At 42.1% G+C, this 14,420-nt stretch overlaps 1 protein-coding gene across 2 annotated transcripts; it reads left to right on the top strand.

Annotated features, from left to right (window-relative positions):
- Window positions 1–4,176: 4,176 nt before the first annotated feature.
- Window positions 4,177–14,160, top strand: CNIH1 (cornichon family AMPA receptor auxiliary protein 1). Of its 2 annotated transcripts, XM_054026967.1 has the most exons (6): window positions 4,177–4,360; window positions 7,374–7,442; window positions 7,710–7,757; window positions 10,828–10,940; window positions 12,221–12,364; window positions 13,269–14,160. In XM_054026967.1, exons 1-6 carry the CDS (start codon window positions 4,280–4,282, stop codon window positions 13,294–13,296), a joined length of 483 nt encoding a protein of 160 aa, XP_053882942.1. In that variant the 5' UTR covers window positions 4,177–4,279; the 3' UTR covers window positions 13,297–14,160. The 2 variants fall into 2 exon arrangements, with proteins under 2 accessions (XP_053882942.1, XP_053882943.1); XM_054026968.1 differs by lacking the exon at window positions 7,710–7,757 and having other exon boundaries at window positions 4,182–4,360.
- Window positions 14,161–14,420: the final 260 nt, after the last annotated feature.

A 14,420-nucleotide genomic window follows, 5' to 3' on the forward strand; every position in this document is an offset into this window, starting at 1 on the left:
ACCTCCTGTTGCCTCTTCTGATGGGAATGAACCCTCCAGCTGCCTGGGGAGAGCAGTTTGGAATAGGGAGGTGGTCAATCAAATGGCTTTGCTGGTATGTTTGTACCAGCCTGACAGCTCATGGTAGGCCACAGTGATTACACTCCCAATGGAAGTAAGGGGCATGAGTCTGGTATGCTGACAAAGAGATTAATGCCTAACCAAGGAACATGGCAGCATGAAATAAGCCACATGTGCAATGAGTTACTGGATGGGAATGAAAGTTCAGCAGCACATTCTTCGCAAGCACATACAGGCAACCAGACACACTGCTACAGAGAATGGTAGTGATGGATTGCCAATATTTCAAGAAGGGGCTCCCACACAAATGTGCTGTGTCAGCCATTAATACAAGTGATCTTCCCTAAGCAAAAAACACTCCTCCTGCCACCATAAAAGCCATCAATTACATATGCCTCTCTCACAGCTCAGAATATTGATACATCTCTTGCTTCCTATCCCTTTCTTACCTCCTCCCACCACGCCCTTCATCAATCCTTGCACCACCAGAATGGTCTCTCTCTCTCTCTCTCTCTCTCTCTCAGTTTTTACTGATTTTTTTTCCATCCGGTTTCCACATCACCTGAGTCCCACTCCTGATCTATAGTTATGGGTTACTTTAACCAGATACCTACTACCCAGAGCTCATTCTAGAATAATTTATCTTTATTACCCGAACTAACAATACTCACACAAGAACAGTGAGACTAATAAGGAACTCATAGTATTTGCATTACTTACCCTGGGCCTTGTGGAAAAACCTGAAGTGTTAGTGCTAGCCTTCATCATCACCATCACCTTCCTCCTCATCGCTAGTGACCTCATCCTAGTATCTCTCCTACCAAGGGATGCAGGCACGATAAAGCTTTTATAATGTGTTATGCTGACGCCTACTGGGGTACATATAGTGGTATTGTGAAGGTTAAGTCATTTTGGCAAAATTATCTGGGGAGTCTCAGACAGAAGGTGCTATGTAAATGCAAATGCAAATGTAAATTATTATTATATTTATTATTCAGACCTTGTTCTTGATTTGATGGAAAGTGTTGATACTGGCTATATTTGTCTGGAAGAATTATTGTGAAGCTGCTAGCCAGGTTTCTGTTTTATTAAATACTATTTTTTTTAATTGAAATTACTTGCATATGATTGATATAGCAGGAAAACATCTGAAGTTCCCCTCAAATTATTTGTTTTCTCATCCTCTTGTAGTTGCTGTTTCCTTTGAGTAAATCCCAAATTATATTGATTTTGGATTGTACAAAACTTTTCCTCAGAGTCTTTCATAGTTCTTAACTGGCCTCTTCTCCATCTTACCCTTTTCCAGCCACAGTATGCTAATCTTATAACATCTTATCTGCTGTGTCACTGTATTTATTTTCATTGTATGTCTGTCTTCCATGTCTCAGTCTTGTGTTTATTCAACAAGAACTGGGTTTTTGTTATCTAACTTCAGAACTTTAGGCTAAATTCTGTGTTCAAAATGTAACACTTTTGGTGATGTTTTTCTCACTTGTCAGTTTCACTTTGCTCAGTTTTGTATCCAATTGTGTTACATGTCCTCTTGGAGTAGAGGGGGGCAAACTACGGCCAGCGGGCCACATCTGGCCCACAGGCAGGGCCGACGGGGGGCGGGGGGGAAGCCGGTACAAATTGCCTGGGCCCGGCTTCCCCGGCTCTGTTTAGCTGGTCTGCCCTTGCTGGGGGGCCCCAAAATTTTTTTTCACTGGGGCCTGAACCCGCTCTTGGCGGTCCTGGCCACAGGACCCTTCCCTTTGGCCCCCCGAGCTCCTGACAGGGAGCGGTGTCAGGACAGGCTTGCGGAAGAGCCAGCCCAACTCCCCGGCAGCGCGGTGAGCGAGGCACAGGCTAGCCCTTGGCCAGTCTCTTTCTGCTCCCCTCCCTCCCTGCCTACCTCACAGTCACAGTTCCCCCAGTGCCTGGGCAGCGTGGCGCGGTCATGGGGTGGGGAGCAGGGGGAGTTCCAGGGAGGCTGCAGGGGGGCGGTCAAGGAGTCTGGACTCTGCTGCCGGGGACAGGGGGAGAGCAAACCAGGGGCCCCCCTCCATCCCCAGCATGCTTGGCCCCTGTCCCCAGCAGCCAAGCCCAGACAGGGAGCGAGCCCTGCCCGACTGCCAGGGAGAGCAGCCAAATGAGCAGAGGAAATGCACAGGGAAAGGACTGAGCCCCCCTTTCCCACACCCCACAGGTAATGTGGGGCGGGGAGAGCAGGGAGGGTTGGATAGGGGCCGGGGGTCCCGGGGGTGGGCAGGGGGTGAAGAGCAGGGGGGACTGGATAGGGGATGAGTGTCCCACCCACGGGGATGGTCAGGGTCAGAGAGCAGGGGTATTTGGATAGGATGCAGGAGTCGGGGGGGTGGAGGTTTGGGGTGGCTGGATAGGGGGCAGGGGCCAGGCCACACCTCACTGTTTGGGGAGGCATAGCCTCCCCCAGCCTTCCCTACCCAGCCCTCCAGACAATTTCGGTACCCGAGGTGGCCCATTCCTGTCTTGGAGTCTCCCTGTGCTTACAAAATGGTTTTATGTAAATTATTTTAGAAAAATTAAATACAGGAGTTGATGAATATAATCTTCATTTCAAAAATTAAGGAAATAAAGGTCGTGTGTGTGAAAAATGCAGGCCAAAGCTCCATTTTAAGAGCAAGCAGAGCAGAATGTTTTGTCTGTCATACAAAATTATGCATAGCTCTAAATCATACACACCATATGCTCCTTTGTAGGAGGATTTTTTTTAAAATATATAGGTCAAAGGATCTGCTCCTGCTCCCAATGAAGTCAATGGCAAAACTCCTTTTGACTTCACTGGTACAGGATTAAGCTCAAAGTGCATCCTACTTGGATTTAGTATGGGATGTTAGTTCTAGACAAGGGACTGACTACATGCTAGTCTCAGCAGCAAGGCCAATCACTGTCTGCAGGCATTGCTTGCTGTGTGGATAAGCTTAAAACTGTTGCTTCCCTTGATGCATTCTGTAGCTAGCTTTGGGCTGTAGCCTCCAGGGTTAGAAAGCCAGCACTTTTGTAAATGCCACCTTGACACTAAATAAAATTAAAAACAGGATTGGGTTTTGATTATGTTAAAAGCATCTTGTCCCCCTCAAGTGGCTGGTCCCCTAGAAGATAATAGCTTACTATTGCTACCATCTAAAAAAGGGGTAGATGCTTGTGCTTAAAGGTCCCAAGGCTGAAACCCTGCTGATGATGCAGGTGATGGTGGTGAGGGTCCTAACTTAAAATCTGTATCAGCCTCAACATATGTATTGCATTTTTTCTCTGAGCCATTACAACCAAATTGTGGGCAATATAATGACATTTTGCACTCTGATAGCATCTTTCACCTGGGGATTACACAACATTTTACAAAAATTTGCTAATTACATCTCACAATATTCCTGTTTGGACCCCCATTTGACAGATGGAGAAACTGAGGCACAGATGGATTAATTCTATGGCAATGTAGTTAAATCATTGCCAGCTCGAGAATAAAACTCTCATCTGCTGATATCTGGACCACAGACCAATCTCCTCCTTCTAGAAAAGTAAAAGATGAGGGGGGGGACCATCACCTACTATAGAGGGCAGATGGGCAGTTGAGACACTCTGTACCTCAAAATAGCACCCGGGAACCCCCATATTCACTACTGTAATATGATTATGATATGCTTTGTACAATGCATGCCTTGTGAGGTACCATTTAAAAAGTCTTGATCTGTTGAACACTAATATCCTGTTGAATTGTCTCTGCTATCCTATGTGAGGTTATGAAGCATTGCTAGATATTTGTTACTGAACTATGTGGTAAATGGGAAACGCACACAGCTAGCTTTTCAACAACAAAGGAACAACTGACAAGCCAGGTTTAGATCTAGAGTGGCCAGACAGGTGTTGGTGTCCCATTAAGGAGACTCCATGCTCCCCCCATACTCCTGCAGAGGGCTGGGTGCTGATGTCCCTGGGTAGAGCGGGGAGACGGTGCTCCCCACATCCCTGCAGGGGACTGATAGGGATGCCCCGCGCAGGCGCAGCGCAGGCGGGCTCCGCCAGGGGTCGCTGTGGCGCGCTCTTTGCTCAGACGGCGGGACTAAGGGGCCGGGGCGGTGGCGGCGGTTCCTCAGTGCGCCTGCGCTGCTGCATCCCGGGCCCGGCCTCGGCCGCGATCCGGCCCGGCATCCCCCGCGCTCCTGCTGCCCCGCTGGCCGCGCGGCCCGCTCTCGCCGCCATGGCCTTCACCTTCGCCGCCTTCTGCTACATGCTGGCGCTGCTGCTCACCGCCGCCCTCATCTTCTTCGCCATCTGGCATGTGAGTGCCGGGCCGGGGCGCCCGGAGCGGGAGCGGGGCGGGGCGGGGCGGGGCTCGGCTCATCCCCTGCCCGCGGGGGGGGGGGGGGGGGGGGCGGCGGAGAGCCCGGGCACCGTTTGTGGCCTCCCGTTGTGGCCGGGCCGCTTCCGGGTGTGTGTGAGAGAGAGCTGCAGAGTGCCCCCCCCCGAGCCCTCCCCCGCGCTCACGGGGGCAGATCTAACCGCCCCCTATTGCTGCCCCCCCCGAGCCATCCACGCTCACATGGGCGGCGGGGGGGGGCAGATCTAACCGCCCCCTATTGCTGCACCCCCCGAGCCCTCCCCCGCGCTCACAGGGGTGGGGGGGGCAGATCTAACCGCCCCCTATTGCTGCACCCCCCGAGCCATCCCCCGCGCTCACAGGGGTGGGGGGGCAGAGATGTAACTGACCCCTATTTCTGCCCCCCCCGAGCCATCCCCCGCGCTCATAGGGGTGGGGGGTCAGAGATCTAACCGCCCCACTGTTGTTGTCTCCCCCCCCCCCAGCCGTCTCCCCTCTCACATTCATAGGGTGGGGGCAGAGATGTAATGGCCCCCACATTCTTATTCCCCTGAGCCATCTCCCCCACCCCCCACATTCACAGGAATGGGGGCAGAGATCAACCCACCCCCACATTGCTGCCCACCCATCCCTGAGCCATTTCATCTCCCCCTCCCCCCCCCGCACTCAGGGGTGGGGGTAAAGATGTAACCCCTCCTTTCATTGAGGCTCCCCCGCACCATCTCCACCCTCTTCACTGCTAGGGGTGGGGACAGAGATTGATCTGTCCCTATTTCTGACCTCCCAGAGCCATCTCTACATGGGGGGGAATCCAACTCCCCTCCCCAGCTATCTCTACATCTCCGTGTATTCACAGGGGTGGGGGCAGAGAGCTAACCACCTTCCTCCTGCCCCATTGCTACTCTCAGAGAGCCAGCTCCATCCCACCTGTGTGCACACAGGGTGGGGGCAAAGATTTGACCGCTCTGCCATTGCTAACCGTGGTCCCCACCCCAGCCCAACTCTGCACCATGCAGAATTGACCCAGTTGCATGTGACCTTTGGCCATGGCTGGATGTGCTTAGGGATTATTGGTTTGAGGAATAGTGCCCTATTTTGTGTATATTTGAAATGGCACCTGTAAAATAATTGATCAGATATGCTTAGTAACTTCCTGTTGGTGTAAACCAGCTTTGCAAAATTGTCCTGAAAACTCACCAGTCCAGATACATGACCTGCTTGCTTATCATTACCTTAATGATGCAAAACTGACAGTATTCACCTGTGGATGAGTAGAATTTTCAAAGGCTAATGCAAACTGGGTTTGTTTTATTAAACATTTTTGTTGAAAATGTGGGTGTCTTATATTTTTAAATATTGGTGTTTTATGTGAAGGAATACGTGTTTAAAATGTTTCAGTCTCAAGTCAAATACGTTTTGTAATGAATGGAAAAAGTGAGCTTCTTTTCCTCTGTGGTTTGCTACCTTTTAAAATGTAAATCCTGAGTAAATATTACTTATTATTTAAGGTCTTGGATTTTCTACTGCCAGAGAGGGGAAAAGACTAATGGTGGAACCTTAGGAAACCTAGTTTCAGGTGGCTATGAGATGCCTGCTCTTGGAGAGAAGCACTGATAGATCATCTTTAGGAATGAACTTCATAAGTAAATGAGTGGATTTTTTGAAGATAAATTAAAAGATGATATTTTCCTTGATGAGCTTGGAGGACTAAGCCATTAATATCAGCAGAATTTTAAGGGTTATTTATTTATTTATGTATTAATTAAAGAAAAAAGTTTTGGTCCCTGCAGTTGCTAAGATACCTATTTAGATGTGTACCAGATAAACTGATGATTTTTTTTCCTGAGTATTTTAACAAATATTTTATAATTTTCTTCTCCATTAATCCATTGCTGAATCTGTCCCAGGATGCATCATTGTGGGACATCCCTGTTACCAGAAGTCTCATATAATCCAAGTGATGCCACAAAGATACATCCTCGGGCAGCTTTAAGCAAACCAGGAAGTACCATTGGATCTGAGGGAGGAAATAAATTAAAATGTGTGTTAAGTGCTTCTCCCCAGCATGAATAGTGTGTGTGCATATATTCAGATTTGTTCAGTTTCAATTTTTGCTTTGTAGTTATTTAATAAGCTTTTTATTGTAACTTAAAGGATGCTATGTAGACATGTTCTAGTTTACACTGAATATAAAGGATACTGATAGTACTGATTACTTGATGTTTTGGTTCTCATACTTATTTTTCTATGGTTCTTGCTTTTTTGTGTATAAATTACCTGTTTGGTCTTGTTTGGTGCCATGGTATCCATTTTACAAAAAATGGGTTTGACTCTATTTCACCCTGGCAGGTTCACCTTTTCCTAAGCATCAGTGTATGGTAAAAGTTCTGTCATTAAAAGATGTTCTTGACTTTTTCCTGACTATATCTCCCTTGCCTGCCATCTCACACTCTGACCGTGAAGATAACATCCATTCAGCCTCTTCAAAGACTCCGATCATTTCCTTTTAATTAACTGGCTGGCATAAGTGACAAGCACTCAGCACAGAGAAAGTGTGTCACGTGTGCAACCTCCTGGGTTTTTTTTATGCACCATGGATATATTCTGTGGGACTGAATTCTATTTGCAATGACACTATATAACTCCTCTGCATGGTGGGGGGGAAAAGGGAATGAGGGAATGAAATGCAAAGATGTAATGCCAGAGCATTGTGAGTATATAAAATGTCTAGAATAATCTGAAGCTAATTTAAATGTGCTTGAATGTTTTTTAAACCAAAGCAGACCTGTTTCAAATACTTTGTTGCTCTAGGTGATTTAGTTTATGGAATTATTTCTTTTACATGAGTAAAACGACCTTACTAAGATTGTGTTCGTAGCACTTATGGCTCTGTACCAATAAATGATATTTTGTGGTGAGATGTTTTTTATTGCTTTTTAACTGAAGAGTCCTAACTGTTCCAATTTTATTCTAGATTATAGCATTTGATGAGCTGAAGACTGATTACAAGAATCCCATAGACCAATGTAATACACTCAATCCTGTAAGTTACATGATAAAGAATTCCTCTTTGCATAAATTTATAAATAATTTTTGTTGCTATTATCTTGATTTAATCAAAAAGGCCATTAAAAATTCTGTTCTGCTGGTAATGTCTAGTATATTTGATAGAACTTCTAGACAGAATTCTTTATCTGATTCTTCTTTACTTTCAATCTTGAATATTCTGACTATTATTAATCTGCTGATGATCTTGTCAGCTGTCCTACTAACATTCTTTCAATCTGCTTTTTACATTTTCGGCACAAAGACAGTTGAAAAGGTCAAAAAGATTAAAAGAGTCAAAATTGCATTAAAGGTGTGTACTGCTTTTTAGTTTAATGTTTTAATCCCACTTTTACTTTCATTTTGTTAGGAACATTTGTATTACTATTAAGATGTTTTGTTCAGTGTGCTTGCTCATCTGCCTGTTTTGTTTGTTCAGGTTTATAATAACTTCATGAACTTTCATATTTTGTGCAAAATAAGTTTGCTTGCTTACCCACTGAAGTGGGGGAAAACTGTTATATGCCTAAAATCTATTGCACAGTCACAGCAACTGAAGAAATACAATAAATGGTATCATCTCTCAAGCCAGGTTCACTGAACTTTCTGATGTTCAGAATCTAGGAGACTAGTTTGTTTAAAAAAAAGGGGGGGGGTGAATTAATTCTGATCTGGCCTTACAATTTCCGGGGTGGAGGTTGGCTTCCCAAGGATATCCCCAGTATTCTTTCAGAATACTGTGTATTCTTGGACACAACTCTTAATTATATTCCTATTTGTTAATGCTGGTGCCTCAAGCACTTTTAGCTTGCTTGCATCTTTGACAGACAAATAATATTATGGATGTTAGAAAGTAGGTATTTTCAGTAACGCAATATGTCTTTGCCCATTCACCATCCCTTTCATTTTGACTTGGAGTGGCCAGATTGAGATAAAAACATAGGGCAGCAGAGCAGTGAAGTGTGCCTCTGGAAGTCTGCACTGTAAATCATGGTGTTCTGCAGAATTAAGTAGAATCACACCAATGGAGACTGAATTCAAAGCTGAAAAAGAATGTGTCTTAGACAGCCAGAGAGCTTTGCAGCATGAGGGTGGGTGAGTGGAGAGACTGCATCTTGGAAAGTGGTGCCTGAACAGCTGCGCATCTAACAGTTTCCCCAACTCAGTCTGTTTTACAGTCATTTCTGCAACAGTATGGGGGAAGGCAAATACTCATTACATTTATGCATTATGATCTTATCACAAATTTAATAAAAGGCTGTTATAATGTGCATGTTCAAAACAAATATTTTATTAACCTAATATCAATATACATGAATGAGGTGTTATATGATAGCTTTGTGTACATTGAAAATCTTGATCGTGGTATTTACTATGCTAGTGGAGTTAGATTACTATGAAAAGGTGAATTTGCGATCGTTACTCGTTGAAGAGTATGGTAAATGCACATGATGCTTTACAAATACATGAAGGGACATGATCCATTGTCTTGAAGTTTAAATTCTAGGGGAGAACATTTTTAGTCATGAAAGATAAAGACTTCGCTAGAGTACCAGTTTTGGTTCATATAATGCTTGGCATCTCCCTCTCTGTATGCGGCCCCCATCACAACAGTATCCAAGCTTCTCTTGAGTATTTAGAAATAATATTTCTTCCTTCCTAGCCTTTAGGGAAAAATGCATGGTGACCTGTAAACTAATCAAACTAGTTCTCGTGTAGGCTGGAAATGAAGAAAGATAACATAGTTTTAAAATACTTAAAAGGCAGTCTGATACTCTGCTGTGGGGGCAGATCACAAAAACCTAGATGTAAGGGAAATGAATGCTTTGAGACGTATGGTTAGTCTTAATTTTTGTAGATTTCAGGTCTAGCAAACAGGTCTTGCTTGGTGGTCAGACTTTTTTTAGCTTACATAATTGGAATAACATCTAAAAGTTACATATGGTGAGTATACAAGAATGATCTGGACAAGAAGAGTAATTATTTTACAAATGTAAAGAAAGTTGATGACTTGAGTTTGTGTTGATGTAAGTTGGTTTTGTTTGACAATAGTCATTTAAAGAAACAATGTATTAGAATGTGCATAAGGAACAAAACTCGGTTTGCTTCTAGTTTATAGATTTCTAGTTAGACCTTTTTAGGTGTTTAAAACAAATATTTGCTTTTAGACAGTACTAACTGAAAGAAAACTGCAAAATACATTCTGAGGCAGTCATCCTAGATACACAAATTGGTCAAAGTCAAAGAATAAGAGTTGTCTTGTGTGTGCTTTACTTGGAGAGTAGACTCCTTAGTAATTTAACTTACCGGTAAATCTTTAGTTTATGATAAACCCTTGATTGAAATATGTAGTAGCAATTGAATAATTTTACATGAAACCGCTTGTAGATATTTATCCTGTGAGCATTTCAAATGTATGGATGAACTTTTGGGGAGAATTGTATAATTCAAAAGAGTAGGTGATAAGATTCTTTCTGGTATATATGCCTTTGAAGGATTTTACTTTTGTGATGAGCATGGGGTTTTCTTGATTTTATGGTATTTCACCTACATTTAATCTACATATGTTTCTATACTGCTTATCTCTTAATAGCACTAGCAGGGTTACCTGGTATTTTATGCTCTCAGTAATCTGAGAGTAATCAGCATTACGTGTGTACACTTCTGCTGGAAAGCACAATGGTAAAAAGAAGGCAGGTGTTAAGTATTTGAAAGGTCTTGTACAAAGGAAAATGGAACTGGCTAATATGCCACAAATTGTATGTGTATTTTACTGTTGTTCCCTCCTACATTGCAGAAAGCATATTGCTTGTATTTGTGCATATTGGTGTGCTTAACAATGTTCATGCTCCTTTTGTCTAATAAAACTTTGCACCAGAAATAAGGTTTTGGTAATAGTCTGTTTTAATAAATACTGTACATATATAGTGTATCAAGTTCAAAGCGTGAAAAATAGTAAAATCCAAAACAAACTCTTGCATAAAAACTGTTGGGGATTCCTTTTCCCATGGATATGTCTATGTGGGGCATATGCAGAAATATCTCGATGCTCTACTCTTATGTCACAGGTATGTTGTAAAAAATGTGGAAGCTGTTCACAGTGCATGTAGCTAATTAATAAGTAATAAAAGCTTCCATAATCTGAGCATTCCAGCTTGTAAATTTTCTTGGGTATTCATTAATATACATAAACTTTTCTGTAAATTTCAGGGTGTATTCTGCCAGTTGCTGTTTTCACTTTCTGCAGTTTACTTGCCCATTTGAGTGTTTTTCTCTATATAGTAGTTGGGAATTTTTACCAATAATTTACCTTATAAATAGAAATTCAAACCAAGCTGTATGTTGTTTAATTACATGTTCTGATGCATATTTTTCTTTTTCAGCTTGTACTTCCAGAGTACCTCATCCATGCATTCTTCTGTGTTATGTTTCTCTGTGCAGCAGAGTGGCTTACACTGGGTCTCAATATGCCTTTGTTGGCTTACCATATTTGGAGGTAATATTGATAAGTTTGATTTCTCTACTCATGTTAATTATAACTAAGGCTAAGATTTTGTCATGGATATTTTTAGTAAAAGTCATGGACAGATCACGGGCAATAAAGAAAAATTCACAGAAGCCCATGACCTGTCCCTGACTTACTAAAAATATCCATGATAAAATGGGAAGGGAGTGGCAGCTGCGGGGTGGCTGGGAGCTCTGGGGCCCCCACAACGTGTGGGAGCTCAGATCTCCAGGGTCTCCATACCCCTTCCCCAGCAGTGGGGAGCTGCGGGGTGGTCCCTCCGCCCTGCAGTGGTGGCCGGGAGCATGGGGGCAGGCAGCGGGGGTACCTAACAGCTCCCTGCCGCTGCGGGAGGCGGCGGGACCCTGCAGCTCCCAGCCACCAGGGCTGAAGTCAGAGGTCTTTGGAAGTCATGGATTCCGTGTCTTCTGCAACCTCCATCGGATTCCATGACTTCCACGACCTCCGTGACAAAACCGTAGCCTTAATTATAACTTACTGTCCTTTTGTGATGTTTAACTGTCCCATTTCTTCAGCAATAAAGCATAAAGGCCCATTGTGATAAGATGGTGAAAATCTTACGCAATAGTTATAAAAAAGTAAAAAAGACTATTTTCCTTTTATTTTTGAAAAGGAATGTTTCTTCCAACTTGATAAGCAAGAATGGGAGTACTCCAGTATGTTTTAAATGGTGCTGAAGTTACCAAAACCATCCTAAGTATTTTACCATACAAATTATGTTTGGTTCTCTCCCATGTTGCTCTCTTCTGCACCTTTTCCAGTTCTTTAAGCCTGTAATATGGTGCCTTAGATCCTACATCCTATTTTAAAGGGTTGTCGTGCCCACCCTTGGTATAGCACCATCTATAATGTAATATGATTTGAAGTTGAGATAAACTATGCTGGTGCAGTGCAGCTACAGTGCAAAAAACCACCATAAGCGCATAAGAACAGCCATATTGGGTCAGACCAATGGTCCATCTAGCCCAGTATCCTGTTTTCCAACAATGCCCAATGCCAGGTGCTTCAGAAGGAATGAACAGAACAGGCAATCATCAAGAGATGCATCCTCATACAGGCAAGGCCTTAGGTTGGGGTCTCAGACTTTACTCTCATGGTTTAATTGGTGGATGGAGTAAATGTTTAGTGCAGTTAAAGATGCATGGTTCTTTATGCAAATTTCTGTTTTGTTTTTTGGGGGTGGGGGAACCTACTTTTTCCCATAGCTTTCTTTTCCAAACTTAACTGCTAACCTAATTTGTCTTTTCCAGGTATATGAGCAGACCTGTGATGAGTGGACCAGGTCTTTATGATCCTACAACCATCATGAATGCAGATATTTTAGCGTATTGTCAGAAGGAAGGATGGTGCAAACTAGCATTTTACCTCCTATCATTTTTTTACTACCTATATGGGTAAGTTTCTTAGTCTGAAACTTTTTGTTTGAGCTCAACCCTGAGGGAAAATTTATATGTATATGAAACTTTTCTTAAGGACAATGCCCCGACATTTTTATCTTAATGTGTAAAAATATTTCAGACACTTAGCCTGGGATGTAATGTCTCTCTCTCTATTTTTTTAAAAACAACAACCCGCGGGGGGCCCCCCCTCCCCACAAGTTTGGATCATAATTTAGCAATACAGCTGAACCAAAGAACCAAAAAATCCCAACTTTTTAATTTTTATTATAAAATATTGGGATTTTAATATGGGTGAAATTTTAATATTTTAAAAAGTGGCTTTTGTCGTAAAATTTGGGTTTCATTGAAGTTTGCTGGTAGAATGGTGGTTATGGGTGAGAAGATACAGAAGCTGTAAACACAAAGTCAAACTCTCTAAAAAGGGGGGATGTGGGAAGCAACAGCTGGTGATAATGTACTGATGTAGTACTATTACCAATACATTGCATAGACTGACTTTGACAGTCAGATTACAACTGATGGGTCACCGTTTCTTCATGTGATCATACAAAAAGATTAGGAAAAACATGATTAAAAAAACTTCATCCGATATATATACATATAGTATGTTTGAGCCTATGCAAGACTGCCTGTTACTGCCACTTGATCCCAGTGTCCAGAGTGTTATATACATGACACTTCTGTTCACGGGTTCATTTTTAATGCCTTAACCTGGCTTTTAAAAAATCATGGTGAACTATCAGTATTTTATTGTAATGACACAAGCTGTGTCTCTGCTCTTTTTCAGTGGGGAATGAATCTGTGCATAATATAATGAAATGCATAACACTGTTAACTTATCTAATCAAACTATTGCCTCTAAATTTAGTACATTTTAAATTTTTCTTTTCTTTTCTAGCATGATTTATGTTTTGGTGAGCTCTTAAGAAGACACTCTGCAAAATTGGTTCCAGTTAAGTGCATGCAAAAGCCACAAAACAAAAGGATTCTTTCCAACAAGAATTTGTTACCAAGATTAAATTATGGAATCTGATGATCACAGTTGCATTAGGAAAAAAAAAAGACTCCCCTATTTTTAAAATGTTTCCACACTTTATACTTGTGGAAAGACTGTTTTCGTATATTTTACTGGGACGTTGAAATTAAAAAGAATTAAGTGTAAATCGATATTAAATGATTCTCTGGTTTTGAACAGTTTTGACTTTGCGCTCCATAAGGAACAGCCATAACTCTTCAAGTAGTTATTAATTACTGCCTGTCCTTAGTATCCTAGAATTTTTTGTTTACAGGACCTTATAGTGGCTCACTTTGGACTTTTGAAACTCCATTTAACTATAAATCAGCTGTAGCTATAAAGTGCTTCTGAAGGACTGAAAGCTTCATGTATTTTCTCTGCAGATATCTTCACGGATACACGTGTAGAAAGAGTAGTTCTGTTTTTTATATTTGGGTATCTTTCCCTGTGTATGCATGGTTCTGAAACTTCCCATATTTCCACCAAACACTAAATATCCTTGCTTTAATTTTCAAGCATAAGTTATTGTGATAGGAAACATTGAGTTGTCTGTGAAGGAATTAATTTAAAAGATTTTTATTTTTAAATGTTTGTGCAACAGTCTTATTAACCAATTGGCTAATAATGCAAGATTGATCAAATCCAGTGGTAAAAATACTGCTCCTATGGGTTTACAAGTCACACTAAAGACATTTCCAAGACACAGTGAGACTGAGAAACTGTCCTGCTGTTCCTTAGTGGAATAAATAAAAATCTCAAATTCAGAAATGTTCAATTTTTTCCAGTGCCTTGTTTTTTAAAAAAGTAAGTTTATTTGCTGTACTTAACTACTTAATTCATAAATGACAGTAGCATGACTATTAAAATTCATATTGAGATGGGCTATATCTGGGAAAGAGATACTTACACAGAACTGTTAGACACTAACAAGGTTTCTGATCTTGTTTCCTGTACTTTCAGTTGGTCCCTATGTTAATAGTTTTTAGTGGGGGGAGGGGAGTGGAAATAGATGTGCATTGATAGAACTGCATTGTA

Source organism: Malaclemys terrapin, chromosome 4, assembly GCF_027887155.1.
Source record: "Malaclemys terrapin pileata isolate rMalTer1 chromosome 4, rMalTer1.hap1, whole genome shotgun sequence".
Classification (NCBI taxonomy): Eukaryota; Metazoa; Chordata; order Testudines; family Emydidae; genus Malaclemys; species Malaclemys terrapin.

Bases quoted from the DNA above. Each gene is read 5' to 3' on its own strand.
- CNIH1 (XM_054026967.1), top strand. From the start codon at position 4,280: ATGGCCTTCACCTTCGCCGCCTTCTGCTACATGCTGGCGCTGCTGCTC. The intron at 7,443-7,709 runs GTAAGTTACATG...TTCGGCACAAAG, and splicing joins AATGTAATACACTCAATCCT to ACAGTTGAAAAGGTCAAAAA. The intron at 10,941-12,220 runs GTAATATTGATA...TGTCTTTTCCAG, and splicing joins TTGGCTTACCATATTTGGAG to GTATATGAGCAGACCTGTGA.